Source organism: Gadus macrocephalus, chromosome 4 (assembly GCF_031168955.1).
Source record: "Gadus macrocephalus chromosome 4, ASM3116895v1".
Taxonomy (NCBI): domain Eukaryota; kingdom Metazoa; phylum Chordata; class Actinopteri; order Gadiformes; family Gadidae; genus Gadus; species Gadus macrocephalus.
In genome coordinates this window covers 31,972,594-31,997,358 of record NC_082385.1, presented here as the reverse complement: position 1 = coordinate 31,997,358, position 24,765 = coordinate 31,972,594, and the positions used below count along the sequence as shown (strand labels likewise).

At 46.3% G+C, this 24,765-nt stretch overlaps 2 protein-coding genes across 3 annotated transcripts; one reads left to right on the top strand and one right to left on the bottom strand.

Moving 5' to 3' along the window:
* Positions 1 to 769: 769 nt before the first annotated feature.
* LOC132455421 (lysine-specific demethylase 6A-like) lies at positions 770 to 18,587 on the bottom strand. Its single transcript, XM_060049299.1, has 8 exons — positions 18,028 to 18,587; positions 17,645 to 17,708; positions 8,125 to 8,233; positions 6,157 to 6,206; positions 4,840 to 4,898; positions 3,133 to 3,253; positions 2,405 to 2,458; positions 770 to 831 (listed from the first exon to the last, which is right to left on the bottom strand). Exons 1-7 carry the CDS (start codon positions 18,216 to 18,218, stop codon positions 2,441 to 2,443), a joined length of 612 nt encoding a protein of 203 aa, XP_059905282.1. The 5' UTR covers positions 18,219 to 18,587; the 3' UTR covers positions 770 to 831; positions 2,405 to 2,440.
* A 635-nt stretch (positions 18,588 to 19,222) lies between these two features.
* LOC132455422 (FUN14 domain-containing protein 1-like) lies at positions 19,223 to 23,072 on the top strand. Of its 2 annotated transcripts, none has more exons than XM_060049302.1 (5): positions 19,223 to 19,299; positions 19,657 to 19,828; positions 20,388 to 20,463; positions 20,974 to 21,102; positions 21,690 to 23,072. In XM_060049302.1, the coding sequence occupies exons 1-5, from the start codon at positions 19,275 to 19,277 to the stop codon at positions 21,765 to 21,767; spliced, it is 480 nt and encodes a 159-aa protein (XP_059905285.1). In that variant the 5' UTR covers positions 19,223 to 19,274; the 3' UTR covers positions 21,768 to 23,072. The 2 variants fall into 2 exon arrangements, with proteins under 2 accessions (XP_059905285.1, XP_059905284.1); XM_060049301.1 differs by having other exon boundaries at positions 20,974 to 21,108.
* Positions 23,073 to 24,765: the final 1,693 nt, after the last annotated feature.

The window sequence follows — 24,765 nt, the reverse complement described above, 5'->3', positions numbered from 1 at the left end:
AAGAACGGCATTAAAAAAAAAAAACACATCTGTCATTTTAAAGCCATTCTTAACCTCGTCCTTCTTGACACAAGCAACGTTAAATCTCAATCCATGTCGTCCCGTTGGACGAGGGAAATATGTTCCGCCGCTTCTACGGCGGAACGTAGCCCCCCCCCCCCCCCCCGTCTCCCCCCAGCCCCCCCGTCTGCCACCAGCCCCCCGTCTCCTTAAGAGAGCTAGCGCGCCGCGGCGCTACGTTCGTCTGACACAGCAGAATAGATCAACAAATAAATGAACCCACGTCTCGGAGCTACGGAACGGTGGGGGGGGGGGGGGGGGTGAGGGTAAGAAGCGCTCAGAGTTACCGCGGCGCTCTCCTGGTAAGAGAGAGCGAGTCAGAGAGAGGGGACCAGCATACAAAAGAGGGGGAGACAGACTTTCTTGTTTCCGTGGCAACCCCAACGAAGGGCCAGATGAGCCTCCCGCTTACTCCCCCCCCCCACAGCCTTCTCAATTTGTCAACACCTGGTCCAAAACAACGCGCGCACACACACACACACACACACACACACACACACACAATGAGCCAATCCCTGGAATATAAATAGGCTGAGGTGTGATTACACCACGCTACCTTTAATGCTAATGGCTACATGATAACACACACACACTTTAGCGAGTGCTATGCTAATATGCCGACAAGGATTGATGGATGAGGGGCTCAGCGTGAAAGAGAGAGAGAGAGAGGGAAAGAGAAAGAGAAAGAAACAAGACCATGACAACGACACAGTGACGGGGTCCGGCGGGTTCCTACCTGAATCTCATACAGATGGGCGATGTGGAACTGGACTGTGAGGGCAACACAAGCAGAGGGAGAGACCGGTTAGATGAGGAGCAGACACCTCTCAGCTTCTGGCCAGAGGTTCAGTCTACACAAGAGAAGGCTTTTGGCAAAGTAGGGTGAAAACACCCCAAAAAAAAGAACAACAACAGCAACAACAAAAAAACATACTTGCGCACAACCTTAAAAACAAAACCCGAACACCGACCAGAGGAAACGAAAGGCTCTCCCCGGGTAGAGAAAATACAAAACAAGATAAAACAGCGCTGCCCGTGTGGCCGCCGATCTCTAGCGAGGAAGAGGAGGATGAGGAGGAGGAGGAGGTGGTGGTGGTGGCGGCGATGCTGGCACCACCTTTCTTTGTCTGGTGAGCTGCAGTGTCTCTGATCTGAACTGCCTGACTGACTCTCAGCAGAGAGAGCGAGAGAGAGGGAGAGAGAGGGGCAGAGAGAGAGAGACACAGAGTGGGAGAGTGAGAGAGCGCAAGGCAGAGAGAGAGGGAGAAAACAGAGTGGGAGAGGAAGAGAGTGAGAGCAAGTGAGGAAGAGATAGAGAGAGAGCGAGAGCGAGAGAGAGACCTGTGTGTGAGTGTGAGTGTGTGTGTGTGTGTGTGTGTGTGGGAGAATGAGGAGACGGGAGTTAGCGTGATGAATAGCAAAAGCAGAGGGTTGCCGGCGCGTGTGTGTGTGTGCGTGCGCACGATTGAGCGAAAAAAGGCTGTTTGTGTGTGAGTGCGTGTGTGTGAGTGTAATGGCTTGTGTTATGGGGCAGAAAGACGAGGAGACAGTGGGGAGGAGGAGGATATTGCCGTCTCCACGGTAACAGGTACCCGGGCAGGGAAGGGAGACGAGAGATGACAGCGGCGTATCAAATCAGAGCTGTAAACCCCCCCCCCCCCCCCCCCTTCCCCATCTCATCTGCAGTCTCCCCCTTCGGATCAACCAGAGTGGATAACCGCCGCCATCGCCCCCCTCGTCACATGATTAAAAGGTGCCGTGTGTGGCCGGGGCGGAGAGTACCAGAGGATGCAATGCAGTGCAGGAGAAGTGGAGGAAAAAAAAGCCCATTCAGCCATAAGGATACGACCTCACACACACACACACACACACACACACACACACACACACACACACACACACACACACACACACACACACACACACACACACACACACACACACACACACACACACACACACACACACACACACACACACACACACACACACACAAAGTGTGTGGGATCAGTGTTGGAGTCGGTGCGCCCCCGGCTCGGCGTGCAGTTTGAGAAAGGCTGCACGGAGAGGCTCCCGTTCAGCACAGAGACCCATTAGTTCATTGAGTGCTCTCCGGTGTAATTCATCACTTGACATTTCCTTCGATTTGTCGATGCGTTTGCGGGCAGGCGGCTGTAAAACGTGTGTCGTGTGCAACTTAAGGAGTAAGACGTAAGATGGCATCGTTTCAAGGCGGTTTAGAGTGGGCATAGATGGTTTACAAAAAAATGTAACCTTTACATAAAATTACTCAAAGGAAATTCTCAACAGCAGTGGAGAGGGTGGTAAATGTGATTCTGCTTACTTTCAGCTTTAGACAAAGTGCAGGGGTTTGAGTCAATCAAGCCAGCTGAAAATGCTGTGGAGAGAAAAGAGGAAAATGCAACGGTCAGTCAAAACAAATTGGAAAAACTCAAACACGATGCATCCTCGATTACGATATCATAAATCGACCAGACACTTTGTGGTAGTCCTCCACACTTTTCTACAGGTGCGACACAACGCATGGACACAAACACAGACACACACACACACTTTGAATAGCAAAAAAAACAAACGCATTAAAAAAAATAATATATATATATATATATATATATATATAATCATTTAATATAATAAAAAGAAATCCTCCTCTCAAATGTATTTCACATTTGTGCTAGAATATATTTCCTGCATAGCACGATCAATTTGTAGGGGAATATTCCAGGCAATGGGCTCAGAGCAAAGCCATGAACACACAGGTAGCATTGACAACATTAAAACTAATAACTCTATTAAAGAGGTAGTCTCGAAGATGTTCATGTAAAGAAAAGCCTGCTAGGTCACCATCGCCGAATGAGGTAACACAATGGCGATTGAACCACGGACGTAAGCCCGTGCATGAGCAGTCATATGGACGTCACGACCTGGGTGTCCTGTTGCAACAATCACCGCTAATCGCCAAAGAGTACCACGCGGAATTCTCTGTACTGGCCCTTTAAGACGAGGGACACAGAGGGGGGGGGGGGGGGGGGGGGGGGGGGCGGGGCTGACCTTCAGGCTCGACTCGTAGTCCGTGTTGACCTTGAACATCAGGCCGAGCCGCAGGTGGATCTCCTTTGCTCGGGCAAAGCCCGGGTCGATGTACAACACCTCCTGGAAGGCCTTGATCGCCCTGAGAGAGAAAGAGAGAAAGAGAGAAAGAGAAAGAGAAAGAGAAAGAGAAAGAGAGCGAGAGAGAGAGAGAGAGAGAAAGAGAAAGAGAGAGAGAGATTAACCACAGATTATTTTTTATTTTTTAAAGGACTCGATAGTATTGATTAAAAATAACAACGAATCACAAACAAAGATAGCCGCTGCATAAAATCGATGGCGCCGACTGCGACTCTGTGGCAAAAGCGAAGGGCAGCCGTTTCTTTACCCGGTGAAATCGTTGGATATTATCTGACTGCAGGGGGGGGGGGGGCGAGCGTGTGGAAGAGACCGGTCGATGCGCTCCTTTTATTCCAGTGACCTTAACGTACGGCCCGCCGGCTTACTGCTCACGCTCAGGGTTGAGTCCCAAGGAATTCCGGTGAAAATCTTATGATCAAACGCAATCTTTAGCGTTCATTCGTGTTTACACCAGCGCTTAAACGATTAGCAGACGATTCTTGCTATGTTAATATATTCAAGGTGGTTGTGATCCGTCAATTCGATTACGTCGGGACATTGGCAGCTTGTAACGTCGAAACTGCTAATACTTGTAGCATCAGAAATGCTAAAGTGCTAATGCTTTCAGAAATGCTACATATACGCTACAGACAATCACAAAATTATCCTAATTAAGAAAATTCAGGGATGGACGTCGGGAATGTAGATTATCTAATAATATATCATAGCCTTAACGATAAATAGCCTTAAAAGATAAAAATGATTAAAATCCACCAATGCAATGCATCCAATGTACACATTTCATTGATTAACTAATTACAGTAAAGGCATCGCCAACAGATACGCTGTGAACGTTGGGGATTCAGAACCACAACATCTAGGCTTTCGGTCCGATGGCCCAGCCACGACACCGTCCTGCCCCCCCCCCTCCCTGTCTCACAGCAGCCCGCCCGCCCGGGCAGGGGGGGGGGGGGGGGGGGGGGGTCTGTACGCATCAGGGGCCGTAATCGTGTCTGCACCACACATCGGCCATCGTTCACGAGCCAAGGACTTTCGTTCCGAGCCAGGGGGGGGTTCATTTGTACGGTCGGCCAAGAGCCTGGCAGGCCCCGCTGCCGCTCTGTTGCCATGGAAACCCCCTCCCCCCCCCCCCCCCCCCCCCCACCCCCAATGCCGATGACGCCCGCGGGCATTCCGCACATTGTGCAATAAGTAAGGCATTTGGTTTTTGGGTGCTTTTAATTGAGTCGGGACGCGCTCCCTTGGCACGACTCACAATAAAAAAAATTTTAAATGCTCCGATGTCATTTGTGTAACCTCAATATTAAAAAAAAATGGGAGAATTTGAACAAAGTGCAACTGATTGATCTGGTAGGACCCCTTTTAATTATTATTTTTAGTACTTCGGTCAAACAACTCATTCTCTGTACAGTCGGAAGTGAATTTTTTGATCAACAAAAATAATCTAGATGTTTTCTGTTGGGGCTTCTTACATTTTGGTGGGTGCTCCTACAATTTTACTGGTGTTGCTTACATATTGTTACATTACATTTACATGTGTTGGCATGTATAAAACATGCTTCAGAGCGGCAATGTCATGGCACTCACCACTGGAAGGCATTGTAGTGGAAGTACACCATGCCTAGTCCATAGAGAAAGGCTGCATTCTGGGGGGGGGGGACAGAATCAAAAGGGTGTTAGCCAACATGCTATAACAGCGCAAATCATACCAGACTCACGCATGCACAAAAATTACATTCTGTAGATGAGCCTAGTGGATAGATCCATGTAACGACAGCTACATAAATAATAATCTGCAGCAAGGGTTCAGGTGAATATAAATAATTTAAAATAAATAAATACAAATAATATACAACAACTGTAGCTAGGATAAGATGCTACACAATGCCAAGTCCTATTTTTAAGCTCCAGGGCAAACAACATAAATTAAGTGCGTAATTAAGTGCCCGTGACTGTATGTGCAAGTCATGGCGAAAATTCAAAAAGGTGTTTATTATTTTGCATGGTTCAGCGAATGCAACGACCGCAGAGCATCAATACCAGGGAGAAGGTGCTCTGGAACAGCCCCATAACGAAACTGAGAAGCCACAGTGCCCACCAGACCAGATAGCGTGGCACATTACGTACAACTCCATGTGTGAGGGGGTGGTGATGATGGTGGTGCATCAGAATGGCTGTGGCTGAGTGTCTTTGTGTCTTTTTCAGTGTGTGTGTGCGTCTGTGTTTTTGTGTGGTGTGCGTGTCTTTTTGTGTCTGTGCGTTGGTATGTATGTTTTTTGTGTCTTTGTGTTGGTGTGTCTTTTTGTGTGGCTGTTGGTGTCTTTTTGTGGCTGTGTGTTGGTGTGGGTCTTTTTGCGTGCGTGTTGGCATGTCTGTTTGTGTCTGTATGATGGTTCGTATCTTTTTGTGGCTGTGTGTTGGTGTGGGTCTTTTTGCGTGCGTGTTGGCGTGTCTGTTTGTGTCTGTATGATGGTTCGTATCTTTTTGTGGCTGTGTGTTGGTGTGGGTCTTTTTGTGTGCGTGTTGGCGTGTCTTTTTGTGTCTGTATGATGGTTTGTATCTTTTTGTGGCTGTGTGTTGGTGTGGGTCTTTTTGTGTGCGTGTTGGTGTTTCTTTTTGTGTCTGTATGTTGGTTTGTGTATTTTTGTGACCATGTGTTGGTGTGTGTGTCTTTCTGTTTCTGTGTGTTGACGTCTGTGCGTGTGCGTATGTCTTTTAGTGTCCGTGTATTGGTGTGCGTGTCTGTTTGTGTCCGTGTGTTGGTGTGTGTGTCTTTCTGTTTCTGTGTGTTGATGTCTGTGCGTGTGCGTATGTCTTTTAGTTTCCGTGTATTGGCATGCGTGTCTCTTTGTGTCTGTGTGTTGGCGTACGTGTCTTTGTGTGTGTGTGTTCTTGTGTGCCTACCTTCCAGTAGTCCGACTGTAAACTGTAGTACCTCTGGTATGCGGATAATGCTGAAACAAGGAGGAAAGAAGGCTATAAAGCTGTGTGATTTCAGGCAGGGAAGCATGTCCTAGGGGGATGCTGCCACCGCCACAATAAAATCACATTACAATAGAATATATCGTAGGCAAGTCATTCACATCGAAACCCTTCAAACATGGAATGCATCTGCAAATGCTATAGAGACCCAGGAAGAATACATTTACATTTTACATTTATTTATTGATTCAAGATTATGTCAAACTATAAACCAACATTTAAATAGCCGATTAAAAAGATTAATAGTGTACGTTTAGGGTTCATACATTTACAATTATTCAGAATTTAATTGAAAAAAATTGCATTTAAATGCCAATGCAATCAATATTATTATGAATGTACTCCAAGTCGCTTGCGATTAAAAACAACAACACAGAAATGTCTAAATACTCAAAGCTCCTAACAGACGTGTTCACAGAGGAATCATCATAGGACAACAGGTGTCTCTCATCACACTGATTATGTCTGCTCCCTTTTTTATCGGCTGCTCCCTTGATAGACCAGGGCGTAGTGCTAGACTCAACTAGTCAAGGCAAGTCCACGGCTGTGCTTTGGTACATCTCAGTGGCAGACCCAAGCTTATTATTGCCTTTAACAAAAGCGGATGAAATTATGAAAACTAGTTGTGAAAATAGATAAAATAAAAAACATACATAAAATAAAAACGATAATTAATTTAAACTAAACTGACATTTGTAAAGTCGTCTTGTGGACGGTTCCTCTGTCATTTTTACATCTAATACAGATTATTCTTAAACAATACTTTTCCTGACCTTTTTCAATCCCTCCCCTGACTTGAAACTAAAAAGATCTAAAACCAAGCTTTTTTCAGAAGCTATAAATAAAAGCAATCCGGCTTTAAAAAAAAAAACTGAGCAGAGGGATAATCAGTGTTGGGAGAGACACCTGTGAATGCTCTACCATGACCCTGTGACCCCGTGACCTGCTTTAAGGGTCTGTCGTCCCCCACCAGGTGTGAGGGCCACACAGGGGGGTGTGTTCAAGTGATGGTCACATGGTCAGAACATGGCTCGTTAGGTCACCCAAACAGCTGGCTCACGGAGGGTTAAATACTCAGGGCAGGTGAGGAGCCAGGAAGAGAACAAGAATGGATAGGAGCAGGAATCATGAGGAGGAGAGGGAGGGAGAGGAGGAGGAGGAGAATGAATAGGAGAGGTCGACAGACATTTGGAGGAGAAATAAGAGGAGGAGGAGGTAATGGGGGACAGTTGAGGAGGAAAGGTAGAAGAGACAGTTGAGGGGGAGGGAGAGGGGAGACGAGGAGGAGACATTGGAGGACGAGAGGTAGAGGAGACCGGAACGAGGAGGTTGAGGAGCAGTAGAGGAGAGAGAGGAGGAGAAGTAGGGGAGAGCCAGGAGGAGGGGGAGAAGTAGAGGAGGAGAAGTAGGGGAGAGCCAGGAGGAGGGGAAGAGCGAGCAGGAGGAGAGCGAGGAGGAGAAATAGAGGAGGAGGAGAGCGAGGAGGAGGAGGAGGAGGAGGAGGAGGAAGAGGAGGAGGAGGAGGAAGAGGAGGAGTAGAGGACAGCGAGGAGGAGGAGGTGGAGGAGAGCGAGGAGGAGGAGGAGGCGGGCAAGGAGGAGGAGGAGAAGTAGAGGACAGCGAGGAGGAGGAGGAGAGCGAGGAGGAGGTGAAGGAGGAGAGCGAGGAGGTGAAGGAGGAGAGCGAGGAGGAGGAGGAGGAGAAGGAGGAGAGCGAGGAGGAGGAGGAGGAGGAGGAGGGGGAGGAGGGCGAGACAGAGGGAGAGGAGGGGTAGCCAAGAGAGAGGAGGAGGAGGTAGAGGAGACCGAAAGCAGAGACAGGAGGAAGAGGAAGAAAAGGACGAGGAGGACGAGGAGGAGGAGCCGTAGAGAGGGGGCGGTCCCGACTCACCTTTGGGGTAGTCCTCGAGGAGGAGGTTGAAGTGTCCCAGCTGGCAGAAGACCTCCGGCTCCACCTTGCCCTCGGCCTTCAGGATGAGAGAGTCGTAGCAGCGCACCGCCTGCCGAGACACGCACAGCGACAGTGTGTGAGTGTGGGACACACACACACACACACACACACACACGTAAAAGGCAACGCAACAATACAAGTGAAACTCAAATAAATTTAGATATGGGACGAAAATGGACGCAGTCTGAGAGGAGGAAACGCTTGATCGGCCTGAAACAACTATACCCCAACATCTAAAAAGGAGCATGTCATATAATTAGCCACAGCTGTAGGGGGTAGCGATGGAGAACTGAGTCAAACAACAACAAGGTTTCCACAGCAAACACATCAGATAACTCTGTAAGCTTGCCAAGAACAACCAATTCCTTAACAACTGTTTCCAACTAAAATGTGCCCAGACAGTCACAGCGCCCTCAAGGAAAGAGACTCGCAATTTAAATCAATGAAGGTAAACTCTTGGTAATGCTAAATATTGAATCGTTATCAAGCAAACTACTTCTTTCAACGAACAAGGACTCAATAGAACAACGATCTCAAACAAAGTTGCCGCCAAATAAAATCGAGTACTCTGACTCAGTTCAACGGTACACGAATCAAAGTTGAACCACAGAACCTAACTACTAGGATACCCTATGACCTTCAACCACCTTTCAGGCTGATGGTGACCCCAGACCCAGATGGGGTCTTGCATACAAACTACTGAAATGTTACATCATGATCGTCTCAAACTACTCCCACTATAACGAGACCGGGAGAGTTCAGCCCTAATATCCTGTTTTACATGGAAACGCGCCATCAGCAAGGACATCCGTCCAGAAGAAAAACTCAGACGGCAGATTTGCATCAACCAATCTGACACTTGGCTCCTCTTTATGCATCGTTGAGCGTGGAGTCAACCCAGGAACAATTCATCTTTCACAAATATTCCTACTTTTGGGATCAATTGCAGCTAGTTGGTGAAGTTTTGAACAAGGAACTAAAAAAGAGCCTAGTTTACCAGGTAGTTATATTTCATCCAATTGCAGTTCTTTAATTACTTAGGGTTGTTAATTCAACTTGTAAAACAACATACTAATGTTATTAATAGTGCAGTGCCCACTGCCCAGTGGATGGATTGATTGATTGATTGATTAGATACTAACACGTTTGCAAACCAGCATGTTATTTTATATTATGGGTTCTTGCTCTGGGACAAAAACAAAACAAGGCATTGCCAGGAGGAATCGAGGGATTGAACCAGCAACCATCCAGTCTGACAAGTCTCTAGCTGCTGAGGCACGACTGTTCCACAGTCAGTTCAGTCTAGATTTGACTCAAACACCTGGGGTGCTTGACTCCCAAGTCAAAAAGGTACGGTGTTTGATCCCCGACGTCCACAGCTTAACTGCAGTTATCCAGATAACCTGCTCCTTAACGGCGACTCGTCTGAATTCATTCACCTTGATCGCGTCGGGTGAAAGTGTCTCTGGAATGGCAAGGGCTCAAGAAGACCGACAGCCACACCCACACACACACACACAACTCCACACACACACACACACACACACACACACACTCATCTACACACACACACACACACACGTGCCTGACAGAAACCAAAGCCCTTGCGCAATCACGCCGTTGACAGAAATCAGGTAGCGGGCCCCGACAGCCGTGCTTGTTGACCTTCGCCGTCTGGTCTCAGACAATGCGGCTCACTCGACACCGCGGTTGAAACGGGAGACGCGCCGTCGACTGTTTGACTTGGCTCACTCCTCCGACGCTGGTTAGCACATTCCGTAGGAGAGCTGTGCGCCATAAGGACATAAATCAACGCTCACAGACTGGTCGGGCCGTGCGTCAGATCAACAACAACGACGACGACGAGAGCGCGGGTGTACTGATCCCCGGCTGAAACAAGGTCGTGAAATTATCTCAACGTTGGCCGTCTTTACTGCCACGCCGCCGTCGGGAGCAGCCGATGAACACATCTAAAGTCGATGTTGCATTAGGCCCGGAATAAACGCAGTCCACTCCGAGGAGGAGGCGAAAGGAACACGGGTGCTGAGCAGACAATAATGCACAGCTCTTGGAACAAAACATTGCTTGAAAAAGACACCCAGTAGAGAGAGTGAGTGACAGTGACAGAGTGAGTGACAGATTGAGTGCCAGAGTGAGTGACAGGCAGACAGAGTGAGAGACAGACAGACAGAGTGAGAGACAGACGGACAGAGTGAGTGAAAGAGTGAGTGACAGAGTGAGTGAAAGAGTGAGTGAAAGAGTGAGAGACAGACAGACAGAGTGAGAGAGAGTGAGAGACAGACAGACAGAGTGAGTGACAGAGTGAGTGACAGACAGACAGAGTGAGAGAGAGTGAGAGACACACAGACAGAGTGAGTGACAGAGTGAGTGACAGAGTGAGAGACAGACAGACAGAGTGAGTGACAGAGTGAGAGACAGACAGACAGAGTGAGAGACAGAGTTAGCGACAGACAGACAGAGTGAGAGACAGGGTGAGAGACAGACAGAGTGAGAGACAGACAGACAGAGTGAGTGACAGACAGACAGAGTATTAGAATTTCCCAGGTCTCTCCTTATCGACTGCTCTGGGCCATCATTATGACTCTAAAACTACGGCTAGTCCATGAAGGGGTTTCACTACAAGCAGCCTCCATCAGCCTATGCCCCCGCTACAGTTTGACTTCCTGCTTTTTGGCCTTGGTGCTTCTCCAAACCTGACCACGGACACGTGGTGTGTCCGTGGTTGGCTTCGGCGCTTCTCTAAACCCAACGGTCCAACTATGTTGTAGCAGAACCTCTGAGAGAGGTTCTGCTACAACCGCCCTTTACAACCACCGCAAAGGGCGGAGCCTCGCCCGGTTTCCTGGTTTGTTGCGGCGATACTTTCTGCCGAAGAATACTGAAACTTTATTATTAGCGTGTTACTATAGTTGATAGGCAAGAAGTTGTTGTTTTCATTACAGTTTACTTCTGCGAGTGGATTTTCTCGCAGAATCGCGCACTTACGCTTCACGTTTCCAGCGACATGACGCCCCGAATTGGACGACATGCCTGGACTTTAGATTCTAATCTTGAGAATGCTTCGTTAGACTACTCCAAACCCGGCATCATCAGATGGTGTGTCCTCCCTCAGCTCAATGTCCTCAACAGCTTGGGTAGACAATAAATCCTCCAGTTGTCCACACGCCAAAGAGCATCTTACTAATATACAACCACTAGACCATCATGAAAAATATAATTTTCATATACACAACGTATGTCATTCAATGGTAAAAATGGACTGCATTTGTACAGTGCTTTTCTATCCAATGGCCTCTCAAATCGCTTTACAACATTGCCTCACATTCACCCATTCATTCACACAATCACACACCGACGGCGGTGTCAGCCACGCAAGGCGACAGCCAGCTTTTTCGGGAGCAGTTAGGATGAGGTGTCTCGCTCAGGGACTCCTGGACACTCACAGCTAGGAGGAGCCGGGGATCGGACTAGCAACCCTCCGGTTACCAGCCAACCCGCTCTACCTCCTGAGCCACATGCCGCCCCCTAGACCTTTGTCTGGGCTTATGAGCTCGCCGATGGACACACTGCCTCGGGGGGGCTGCAGAGGGAGGGGGACATGGTGGCAAGAGGCCGCAGCCCTCCGCCAGCAGCTGCTGTAGCACATCACACCAAGGGGGCCGCGGGTTCGATTCCCCAACGCACATGGAGGGGCCGTGAAGACGCCACATGCGCGAGCCACTTGTGGCAGACACACACACACACACACACAAACCACTTGTGGCAGTGAACACACAAACCACTTGTGGCAGTGAACACACAAACCACTTGTGGCAGTGAACACACACACACTCCACTTGTGGCAGGGAACACACACACACACACACACACACACACACACACACACACACACACACACACACACACACACACACACACACACACACACACACACACACACACTCCACTTGAGGCAGTGAACACACACCACTTGTGGCAGTGAACACACACACAAACACCCAAGTTGTGGCAGTGAACACACACACAAACACACCACATGTGGCACCAACATTGCACACAAACACACTTATTTCCCTCATGGAGGGGGAGAGTTGTGGCGCAAGGCCGCTCTGTCGTGTTTACACAGCGGAGAGGAGGAAGACTCTCTCGCTCTTCCTCCTCTTTGAGCAGCGATGCCAAGTTGATGGGGGGGAATGATGCGGTTTTGTATTAAACGGCCGCCTGGGAACGCTGGGAATATTGTTGCTTGGCGGCCTGAGGATAACCATTAGCAGCCTGTTGACAACTTTTAAAAAGAAAAAAAACCTAGACCCCATAAATTTGCTCCCAGCCGATGCTGCTCCAAACTGTGGGTATCACAGTCACACACACACACACACACACACACACACACACACACACACACACACACACACACACACACACACACACACACACACACACACACACACACACACACACACACACACACACACACACACACTTTGAGTCCCTAGAAGAAATGTTTCATAACCCCTGTGGCGAGCGAAAAATATCCCTAAATTTAAATTAAAGTATAGTTCATCAGAAGTAATAGAAAAGAATAGATTCACACCTGCCCTACTCATCAGATAAGCAGAAGTCTATTGAACTGTTAAATTGATTATTTCAGCAGCAGTGATATGAACTATGGGCTCATGTCAGGAATAATGCTAGCAAGAGAAGGTGAGATGGAACGATGTGCCAAAAGTTGACGTTTTAGAATATCACAAGATAATTGCATTGTCATGCAACAAGCATTCATGTTGATTGGCAAGGTATTGATTTCATCAATTACTTTTTAAGCCCAAGTAATTACATAAAAGTAGCTAAACACATCACAGAACAATGTAATCAAATGCATCATTACCATTAAGGAAAGGTTTTTTGCTATTTAATAATTCAAATCTTCTTGCAAGTGCTCAGCTAGACCAGATTGGCCATAGCAGCCTTCCATGATTACATTGAACTTAAACAAACCCAGAAGCAGTATGTTCTCACAAGGCTGAGTGTTTCATCAAAGGGGGGAGGGGCCAGGATGGGTGATTGACAGCACAGCTGAATGGCTGTGGGGTGGGGGGGGATTGTTGACATGTCTGGCAATAAAATGAACAGCCACAACAGTGTGTGGCAGCTGCATGCATTTGGCCCGGCCTGTGGTGTCTGGCTGGACCAGAGGAAGGAAAAAACAAAAGAACAGTGACAGTCCGTTTTTCATTACAGGCGGGACGGTGTCGAAAGCACTGCAGACACGATGGGGCCATGCAGATTCCCAGAGGGACAATTAGACCAGGAATGTTTTGGAGCAGATCAAATGAACGAATGTTGGTTGACCGACGTTTAGTTGTTTTATCGTGTATTACGCGATACTAAAACCATTGTTAAAGCTTGACACGTTTGCACGATTGAAATGGTTGTCGCGCTCGATCGTACTGATGACAGATGTTTAGGATACACAATGTTATTGAGGTTGCTAGCCCATGTTCACCGGTCAGAGAGCAATATTAGATTCGAACACAGACATGCACTGGAGTTGATTAGGGAACGATATGAAACCACAGTTGACTGCTTTTTCAGACAGATAAGCTTGTTCCCGTTTCGCTCCCTATATTCATTTTTTGACTCCTCCCCAAAAAGTTTTTCAACTTAGTGTTTCGACTAATGGCTTCTCTCCGACAAAAATGCATTTTGAGATGGTTTAATCGTTCGACCAATTAGCTCCATGCAAATTATTCCCAAGGAATAATTCATTAAAATCGCTGTATTTAAGTGTATCCCACTAACATTCAATTGTAGGATGGATAATGCCATGCATGATAATGACATGATAATGATCATCCGCCAATGGCTGGTGTCAGGTGGTCATCTTGGACCGCTGCATCACTAGGTCTGTACACATTTAGTTTGGGGTTGTTAAAATCCACGAGATATGAGAACAACAAGTTTCACAATTAAATTAATCTAGAAACGCACATGATCTCACTTATTAACCTCGATCAATAGCTGTGGAGTGACTGATATCAAACTACACATTTATGGATGCGGCTAGAGAGCGAATCACTTGACCCAGGGCTGTCTTAACAGTGAACCAGGAGATACACGGGTGAGGATAGGAGGTAATGGTGAAACAGAGCTACGAACACAAGGCCAACCAGTGCAGACATGAGGCTGCCACTCAAAGCAATTACAAACAGAAACAGCAGTCCAAAAAAAAAAAAAAAAAAAAAAAAAAGTGCCAGAAAATTGTAAAATCACACCTAGTAATGTAATGGATACAGTTTAGTGTAGCAGCCAGGAGGGTGTTGAAAAGCTGATCACATCCTACGAGTTTGATCCAGACGGGCGGACTCAGACTGAGTGTATCCAAGCAGCAGTTCTAGACACCGACATGCGGATTCCTCCAGGAACTACCAGCAGGGCAGACTCATCATAGACCACCCCTACACCCCGCAGAACCTCTCGTCTGTGGGTCGGCTTAGCTCAGGAGGTAGAGCGGTTGTCTTGTAACCGAAAGGTTGCTAGTTCGATCCCCAGCTCCTCCTAGCTGAGTGTTGATGTGTCCCTGTGCAAGACACCTAACCCTAACTGCTCCTGACGAGCTGGCTGTCGCCTTGCATGGTTGACTCTGCCGTCGGTGTGTCAATGTGTTATCAGTATTAACTGATGTAAATGCCCTAATTGTAGTTGAATGCGGGTCATAGTGATGCACCTGGGAACTTTTCAGGGACTTAATGCCGTACTCTCATATTATTATCATGTGCTATTAACCATGACCTGTCATGGTTAATAAAAAAAAACATGACCGGTCAATGATGTGGTAGGTCTCCCGCCCTCCTCTTGTTTGATCTCCTTCTTGTCGGATGCTAAGCTGGGTCACCATGACTTAAAATGGCACGCTGAATGTGAACAACATGCTTTTGGAGGCCCACAGATGAAAGGCAGTGTAATAACCTAATAATCATGAGCAAGTAACATTTCATTTGAATGTGTGCTTTTGAAGTCTTGAGTATCCCAAATGTTATGTTCCAAAAGAAAATGTACACCCTAGCCTAATGCAACCCAATCTCTCTGACATTCATTTAGTGTGTTATTTTCTAAACGAATCTTCAGTCTTTTGAACTACTTCATACATTCACTAAGGTTAACAACACAGCTTTGTAATAGATATAAAATTTGAATACATTAGGCTAGCCTAATAATCTGCATGTAACTAACTGAAACGGTGCTGTCAAATAAACAAGAGTAAGTTATTCAACGGCACAGTTTCAGTTGATTACAATTAAAAATCCCCATCGATAGAGAAACAACCACAGTACACAGAGAAGGAAAGGTATTTGGGCCACATCAAAAGGGCAAGCATCATCATGCCACATTGGTCTGTCTCACCACCTTGCATTTTTGTACGCTTGTCGACCTCCAAATGTCACTCAAGGATTGTAATCAGCATTTCAGCAATTAAAATTGCGCATTCGCATTGCCTAGACAAGGACACAGACACAATGCTACAGACATCTCTTCACAGAGCAAGGAGCAGCACTTTCCATTGGCTCCGCGCGTACTCTGTGTCAGAGCATTAAAAACCAAAACAAGACAACCTGCCATTTACCCAGGGGGTCGCTACCTTGCATTGCCTACAGTACAACTACAGTATTAAACCGTGCGGACGCCACAAGCATTAGACACACACCTGTGCGTCAAAACAATCACTCACTGCCACCGGTTATGAATGAATGGCGACAGAGTCATAAATCCAAAACGACCAACAAGAATTGAGTTACACACTGTCTGCTTCAAAGGCAGCATCATGCAAACAAAGATGCACCAGTGACACAAAGAAAAAGAGCAACTTTAGGATCTGCTGGCCAGCTTGGCCTTCTGGGTAGAAATGTCCAAATGACACACACACTATAGACATGTGCAACAGCCACACACACTACAACACACACGTACAATAGCCACACACGTATAATAGACACATGTACAATAGACACACGTACAATAGCCACATATGTACAATACACACACGTTGCAATGTGTAGGTAGGCCCATAACGCTTTCAATACATTGAACGGTCGTTGTATCCCCTATGACGGCCCAACCACTGCCAAGCGCTTTTGTCTGACAACTCGAATGAAAACTTCCTATACATCCACACCACCTAGCGAGCAGATCCCGCATCAAGACGGTCGCTCCAAACCCCAAGCTGTCAAAAAGATCAGGGGGGCTCAGTACAACAAGTAGTCCAAATGCGGCCAAGTTAAAGACAATGCATGCATTGCTGGCCTACAGACGAGGTGTACGCGCGTATAAACGCACTATTACGCACAGATCACGAAGAGATAGGAGTCCATGAACACTGTAAACAAAGGACGGTGACACCGTGTGGACGGACTCAAAGCGGTATCGGGGTCCACGTTGGACCTCAGACATTAAAGCGATCCAACCCACCATCACCCATCACGCTTTTCTAACGATATAACAACATCAAACTGGGAATATAGCTATCGATATCACTGCGCTATGTCCCGCCATCTTGGACAGGGAGCAAGGAGGCAATTCGTGTTACTTATTCGCGTTCTTTAGTAGCCCCGCTATCGATCACATTTCGTTACAATCGATGTTCTTCTACATTAAAAGTGCACCCGGATGTCACATGTGTCAGATGAAGGGCTCAAGACACACAATACCAGTGACAACACACACACACACACACACACACACACACACACACACACACACACACACACCTCCCTGCATCTTTCTCTAACGTTAGTCGCTTGTGATCGTAGTGACTTCCACCTTCGCGAATTTCCGAGGCGGTCGTGAATGCAACACCGAATAAAGACAACAACGTTTTTGACCATTCTCCCACTGACCCAACCATGGCAGAACTGATGTTGCACAACGACATGTTGTATTCACAAGATAGTGTATGAAGAGGTTTGCTGGGCCACTTGCAACCCCTCTGCTCAGCCCCTTTTCCCCAAATGTTCCTCAAACCTTTAATAGGGGGGACCCAGGCCGGCAGAGTATCAAGTCTCCCCGGAAAAGCGACGCTGCGTAGCCGCAGGTGCAGCAGCGTCGCTCTCCCCCTGGTGGCTAGCCCGTTAGCCGAGTGAATGGGTCCGGGGCGGCTGGCTAGCGTTTAGCTTGGTCCTGGGGGTGTGGGGGGGGGGAGCTCCTCCGCGTTAGGGCCCGGGCCGAATGCGCTCACAGCCGGGGCACAGGCGAGCGGAGTTGTGTGTGTGTGTGTGTGTGTGTGTGTGTGTGTGTGTGTGTGTGTGTGTGTGTGTGTGTGTGTGTGTGTGTGTGTGTGTGTGTGTGTGTGTGTGTGTGTGTGTGTGTGTGTGGGGGGGGGGGGGGTCAACGTGCACACAATGCCCAGGTTGGGTCGCAGAGGAGTCGGAGAGTGGGGTGCTACCTTCATCAGCAGGGGCCTCGTTCTGGCGCCATCTTCATGAAGCCGTTGGAATCCAAACAGTGAACTGCAAGCGAGGACACACACATACACAAACACACACACACACACACACACACACACACACACACACACACACACACACACACACACACACACACACACATACACATACACATACACATACACATACACATACACACACACACACACGCACACACACACACACACACACACACACACACACACAGACTCAGTATCGCTCACAGCGGAGCTCCACCACCGACCGGGGAGACATTTTTTGTGATAGATACAAGAAGAAGAGAGACACATTGGTTTTTTCAACGGTATTTGGGAGTGTAAGAGGGTGGTGTTGTCGTCGCGACCTGTCCATGCCGGCCAGACGCTCCCTCTCCGGGGCTGTCAGTGTCGGAAAGTCCTCCTCGGTTTCACTGGCTTTTCCCGCCGCCATTTTCTCCTCCTCATCCCCACCAGAGGCCGAGGCGGCGACGCGGCTCCGCGGCGCGGCGGCGCAGGCGGCGGCGGCGGCGAGCGAAGCGGCGGCGCACGATTGCATGGGATCGCAGACTCGAAACCAGCGTGTATCGATCCGCCGAATCGGAAAATGTTGTAGCAAAAGACAAGAGAGAAATGATCAAAAACTTTTCTCCCCGGATTAAAAAAAAAATGCGATTTTGATGGTGGTACAATCCCCTTTTTGAGCTGGAGAGAGAGAAAAACACTACTCTCCGGTAGTTCCTTCCTTCGGGGCGTCACATTTTCAACGCAAGTGCGGTTGTGTTGCAATGCAAAGCAAGAAAAATAGAAGAAGGGTCCGTTAAAAGTGTGTATTTGACCATAAAATCCTCCACGGCCACGGAGCTAAAGTTGTTATAATTGTGTCACCCAGCCGAACCCACGCCGCTGTAGTCCCGCCCTCCGGTTCATCGTCGGCCAATGAGATGCGCCGTGCTCCTCCATATGACTCGCTGTAGTCCCGCCCTCTGGTTCATTGTCGACCAATCAGAAGCGCCGAGCTCCTCCATATGACTCGCTGTGCTACATGTACTTATTTTTTTCGACTTAGACGGTTATTTTTCGATCTGCAAAGAAATCTTTGTGTTTCATGGTTATTCCTCTAATAGTGAAGTTGCAAGACACGTATGTGAATGAGATGGGTGAATGATACTGTCCTGATAAGTCATAATAGAGTTTATATGTCATAATGTGTAGGGATGTTTCCTGAATAAACAATAACTCCCATCCCATGTGTTGATTTCATTGAATGCAAGTGTTATCAGTTGGTTATTGCACTTTGACAACATGATACGCTAAAACATCACTTGAATAAATCAATGAATGCAACATTTAAAGCCGTTTGGCACAATGTGAAAATGTCTCATATTAATTAAAACCACAATAAAACGAGATCTCCCCCTACACACATTCCATGATGCATCATAACCATGTACAAACCAGTCCACAACTATTAAAAAATTGCTGAGCCCTAATCAAGACAGTTCAAAGGATTTACTGACGTGGCATCACGTCACACTGAGTGGGCGGGGCGTCACAGTGAGTGGGCGGGGCGTAGCATTGTCAACATCCTGGTGACGTCACGCATTTCTCCAAAATGGCGGACGTGGATCAGAGAGCAGGTAAGGAGACTTTTGGGATAGGTTGTTGTATTTATACTTAAAAAACAGAACAGGCAGAATCATATGATCTGTAATGAAAATGTGAAGGACAAAACATCGGCGGTATCAACGCTGCTCACTTTACATCCATCAATCATCCAGTCCCGTGACAGTCCCGCTGAGGTTGCCGATCAAGTCGACCAGCATCTAAAAAACTGTATTTTATGTAATGATACAAAAGAGGGAATTATAAGTTTATAACTGCTCTGTGCATGCTTGGTTGTGTCGGATCAGAAGGAGACGTTTCCATTCCTGCTGTGATTAAAGTGGACTAGTGTTGTAACAGTAAAGCTGATTTGCTGCTGCGTCTATTATTAGGAAAGGAAGAGCCGGAGCCAGAGAGTGAGGATGAGGTGTACGAGGTCGTGGACCTCACAGAATATGCTCGGACACACCAGTGGTGGAGCACTGTGTTTGGGAACAACTCCGGCCCCATCGCAGAGAAGTATTCTGTGGCCACGCAGATAATGATGGGAGGTGGTGCTGGATGGTATGAGCTCTCCTCATGTCCCTAAACAACATACGTTGAAAAGCAGTTCTGTGATTTCCTCAGCTGTCCCCAGCGTTACACTGGTTACTAAATGTTTCCATGGGAAAGTTAACTACTGCAGGTCTGTGCATGCGTGCATAAAATTCCAGTCACTGATGAATCATTGCGATTGCATTCCTATTGCATTTCATAAGCAGGTTTATTCGGTTTCTTAGCTGATTCTGGGACTTCTGTAAACAAATAGATCAATCTAAAACACGCCCCGGCCTGCATGGAACTGAATGTCATTAAAACAGTGGTTCTATAACCCAGTGAGGGATTCTGAGCTATGACCAAGCCACATCTCCAAGTTTCGCAGACAAATACAGTAACATATCCTAGTGACCACAAATGCTTTTTAGGCTGTTTCACACAATGTGAAGGGGCTCATGTTAATTTAAAGCACAATCAAATGAGATCTTACTCCCCATTCCATAATATATCATAACCATGTACGAAGATTAAACTAGGGGTGTTGCTAAAGGTGTTGACTCTGTAATATATTCTACAACCCATACAGGTGTGCAGGATACCTGTTCCAGAAGGTGGGGAAGATTGCTGCCACAGCTGTGGGGGGAGGGTTTCTCCTGCTCCAGGTGAGTCTCCTGATTCTTCAGGTTTTTTAACGTGGACAGGTGTGCACGGCTCCAGGTGTGATTTGACACGTTTAAAGTGTTGTATACATTTACATGCATTCCTATGGTGCAGCTCTGGGGCTATTCAGAGCACTATATACATGGAGCCTAGTCCACCGATTGTTTGTTTTTTAGCAGGGACGTCAATAAACTGTTAGCAGTTAAGTCTCAGATGTATGTTTTATGTGGCAGTTGGTTTGATCTTTCAAGAAAAAGTGAAATAATCATTGATTATTCCCTTTATCATTCACCTCTATTCCCTATTTCTGTATTTTTGGTGTTGTTTTATGACTGTACTTCTGAAAGTACTTTAAAAGCATAGGTAATCTACCACATTAACGATTTAATACATTTCTGAAACATTCAAACTCATTTCAATGTAAAGTAGTATTCAAATTATGTTTTTGAAAGATAAAAAAAAAAGCTATTTCCCCACCCTTTCACTTTCATCCTCGTCATGTGACTCCACAGATAGCCAATCACAGCGGCTATGTGCAGGTGGACTGGAAGAAGGTGGAGAAGGATGTGAACAAGGCTAAGAAACACCTGAAGAAGAAGGCCAAGAAGGCAGCGCCAGAAATCAACTCTTTCATCGAGGAGGTAAAGGTAACTTGTAACAGCATCATTTTTTTCTTCTTCCGGCATGAATTTAACCCAATGTTGAATTAAGCTATTAACTTTTAGTCTAATACTTTTGGTGGTTGTTTGAGTTACTGGGAATGAAAAATGTCAGTGGGAAGGAAACAAGGAATTTTTTAATTATATATTTTAGCGTTTTTGACGTTACATCATCTCTTGTGAGCCACGGCTCAGTATTGCCCTCTAGTGTGCAGTCGGACACATTACACTTTGGAAATTTGCATGGCAGTTGGCCCTTTTTTCCTCCTAAAAGAGACAGTTGAATACTTGATAACGAGGCACCATACTCAGTTTGCATTGGATGGTTAAATTTAAGCACAGATGATGCTGGAATGGCTTGCGTCCATCCTCCCGTGCATTCGTGTGTCCACTCAATTAAACACTTGATTATTATATAATCATACTATTATAAAGATACATTTAATTCACAGGCTTATGTTCAACTTATTTTACCCTCCCACTTAAAAAAGTTTGACGAAAAAAGTAAAAAATCCAGCCATGATATGTTCGTACCTGTCTCTTCCTCCTCCTCCTACTCTTCCTCCCAGGCGACCGACTTCATCAAGAGGAACATCGTGGTGTCCAGTGGCTTCGTGGGCGGCTTCCTGCTAGGCCTGGCCTCCTAAACGGGACCCCCTTTGCTGATGGAGGGGCCCGGGGCCCCTGTGGTAACCTACTGTGAAACCCCTTCGACACGTCGGTGGATCTGGTTAACTCGTAGGCCCCCGTCACTACAGTTACAGCACGCTCGACGAGTTCAGCCACCATGTTGTCTCTTTTCTCCATTTTACCTCTTTTAAGTCGACATGCTATGGAAAAAAAAAAATGCTATTCACTAAGGTATCATTCATGCGCGTTGCAATTCGAACAGAAAATGGGTTACGCACAGAGTTCACCTTTTTCTACCGTTGTCTCCTCAAGGGTGGTTGAGGAGGGTGAAAACAAGGGTTCAAAACTGCTCAAGACATCTTTTTTCTTATCAATGACATGTGCCAGAGTGCAGATATATACCAAGCCGCCACAAAAGGACACTCAAAGCCCTGTTTGACTTTGACGTTTATCCCTATTCCCTGCCACCTATTGTCCTGCTGGATGAAATAGTCTAAAGCTAATCCCATATAGAAGTCCCTTGTACATAAATAACTCTTTCTCGCTCCGAGACCTGTAAATAATATGAATATATAATATGGTAGGGATGGCTCAGATTCATATTTGCCTATTATGATAAGATGGGTCACCTCAGATTGTGAGCTTAACCACAAACTGAAGTGTTTTTAACAATCTGATGATAAATACTGTGACGTGCGCAAAATGGTTGAGTTAAGTGGAAGTTGGGTTCCCTATGGGTTATTATACAATACACATCACCAGACCAAGAAGCCGGTACATATTAAGTGCCCTATGTGAGGCATTCATGTGTGTGTGATGTATTTTTTTATTTTCTCACTTAACTTTGCAATGCAAAGAGCATGAAACTCCATCTTTCACGTATAAACCTTTGTCATCGATGCCTAGCTGTCCTGGACGTGGACTTGGTTTGCGAAAAAGAAAACCACACCACGCCTGTGATTCCTGTAGCTTTGCTCTTTGTCATCTTAGAGTATTAATGAGTGTCAGTGCAATAACACTAGTACAACGACGTTGCCAACTTTTGTGTTTTTTCTCAGTTACGATCAGCCTCTAGTCAGGGCACGCACAGTTTAAACCAGTTAAGTTGCTATCGATTCACTGTCTTTGAGTTGCGTTTGCATTGCCTTTAACTTTAAAGTGTAAAATACCGTGAGTGGTTTAACAGATGCCTGCTGCTTGTTCTAAGTTTCCGTGAACACGTTTTACGGTCCCTTTGGGTTTTATTTTGGATGACACGTTGCTGTTTGGATGTACATATTGTTGGTTTTTGTTCTGAAATAAAGTTGTTTTCACCAATATAAGTATTGTTGATGTTTTGTCAAAATCTGTCTTTTTTTTGGTTGGCTATGTGTGTGTGTTTGTGTTTGTGTTTTATTTCGAAGTATGGTCTATAGATCAGGCGTACAGGACCTGATCTAAGGCTCAGTAAACCTTAGATCAGGAGATGTTTGTACAGAGAAACATGTGTATGGGGAAGCTTTTGTTGGGTGATGGTTTATCCTGTGTGTGTGTGTTTTGTGTTGACTTTTGTGTAGCACTTTGTTCCCTGCATGGAAAAGTGGTCTACACATAGTGATGATTATTATTACATGCATGTATCACAATAGTTGACATTAACACACACGGGTCCACCATGACTGCGCATATCTTGTTACCATAGAAACAGCATACTTTCACATAATGTCAATGTTTGCATTGGTTAGGATTTTTTTATTATGTTTTTATTTCCTTTTTCTTGAATGCTCTTGTTTATTTCAACATTGCCTTGCATGTATTGTTACAGTGCAGACCTTGTGTGATGTGTAGTCCGTGTTTGCAAGTATGTATTTTTCCAAAACCGCACCGAGAGAAAAGGCAATTCACACAACACACACACTGCCGTGTATATGATGACCACATCATCCACCAATCAGATCATCAATAGCTGCTCCACGCCTTCAACCAATCGGGGAAGCGTACACCTTAATGCGCGAGCAGAAGTGATGCAGCACCATGGAAACCGAGAGAACAGCAGTTAAAGAAACGGCACCCTCTAGCGGTGATACTTGCAATTTCACTCGATCCCTGCACATGACTGTGCTCCCATGCCACTTACTTTACTACAAAGTAGTTGGCTGTTTTTTTTCTAGAATAATATAACTTTTCCTTTGATTAGTTATTTCTCATCACACGGGCGGTTTTATAAAGGACTATAGGCATTAAACTCACATGCATTCGGTCTACGGTTATTTCATTGAAATGGTGTGTAAAACGCCAATAAAAACATTTGGAGCAGCGTGTTTGCGTCTGAATATAAGGACCGGGTTTTAGTCAATTATTATTTGTCAGTGTCATCCCTAGAGGGCGCCCCTTGCACGTCTCCCACTTCCAACCGCATCTAAGATTTTACTGGCGTCTCCTCTCTAGCCAATGTAGCCAAACCATCTTGCACAGTGGATGTGCAAATATAACCAAGAAAGCAATTTCATTCATAATAATTACATTGTTTTGAATTAAAGTATTCATTAAAATAGTATTGAGCTTTGAGTTTGCCAGCCTTATACTGTGTGCCACGACCCACGCCTACACATTGTCCATTACATGCACACATTCGTTACATTTTAAGCCAATAACTTCATACATAATGAAATAGATTTGTATTAATAGCATGTTCCTACGAGTAATAAAGACTAAGCCACGGAAAATCACGCATTTAATACAAACATAACAATTCACCTCAATCGTTAAAATGTGCATGCATTCATTCATTCATTCATTCATGAAACTATGTTTCACATAGCAACACAATGTAGTTTACTTTGATAGTGGCTGGGTGCTGCAACACTGGTAAATGAAGAGAGGGGAAAGCTGACGTAAGGTGATGGATTTTCGTGGTCGACGCCTGCGCGGGATTCGCTGGGACGCGGCCGTTAGGAAACTGCCCCTCGGTGGGCCCTTCGACCCGTTGCCATCTTGGCTCCAAGGCCTGTTCAGCGCAACGCCAACAACGGCTAT

Bases quoted from the DNA above. Each gene is read 5' to 3' on its own strand.
- LOC132455422 (XM_060049301.1), top strand. From the start codon at position 19,275: ATGGCGGACGTGGATCAGAGAGCAG. The intron at 19,300-19,656 runs GTAAGGAGACTT...GTCTATTATTAG, and splicing joins GGACGTGGATCAGAGAGCAG to GAAAGGAAGAGCCGGAGCCA. The intron at 21,109-21,689 runs GTAACTTGTAAC...TCTTCCTCCCAG, and splicing joins CTTTCATCGAGGAGGTAAAG to GCGACCGACTTCATCAAGAG.
- LOC132455421 (XM_060049299.1), bottom strand. From the start codon at position 18,218: ATGCAATCGTGCGCCGCCGCTTCGCTCGCCGCCGCCGCCGCCTGCGCC. The intron at 17,709-18,027 runs GTCGCGACGACA...CCTCGCTTGCAG, and splicing joins CGTCTGGCCGGCATGGACAG to TTCACTGTTTGGATTCCAAC. The intron at 3,254-4,839 runs GTGAGTGCCATG...TTTCTCTCTCAG, and splicing joins CACTACAATGCCTTCCAGTG to GGCGATCAAGGCCTTCCAGG.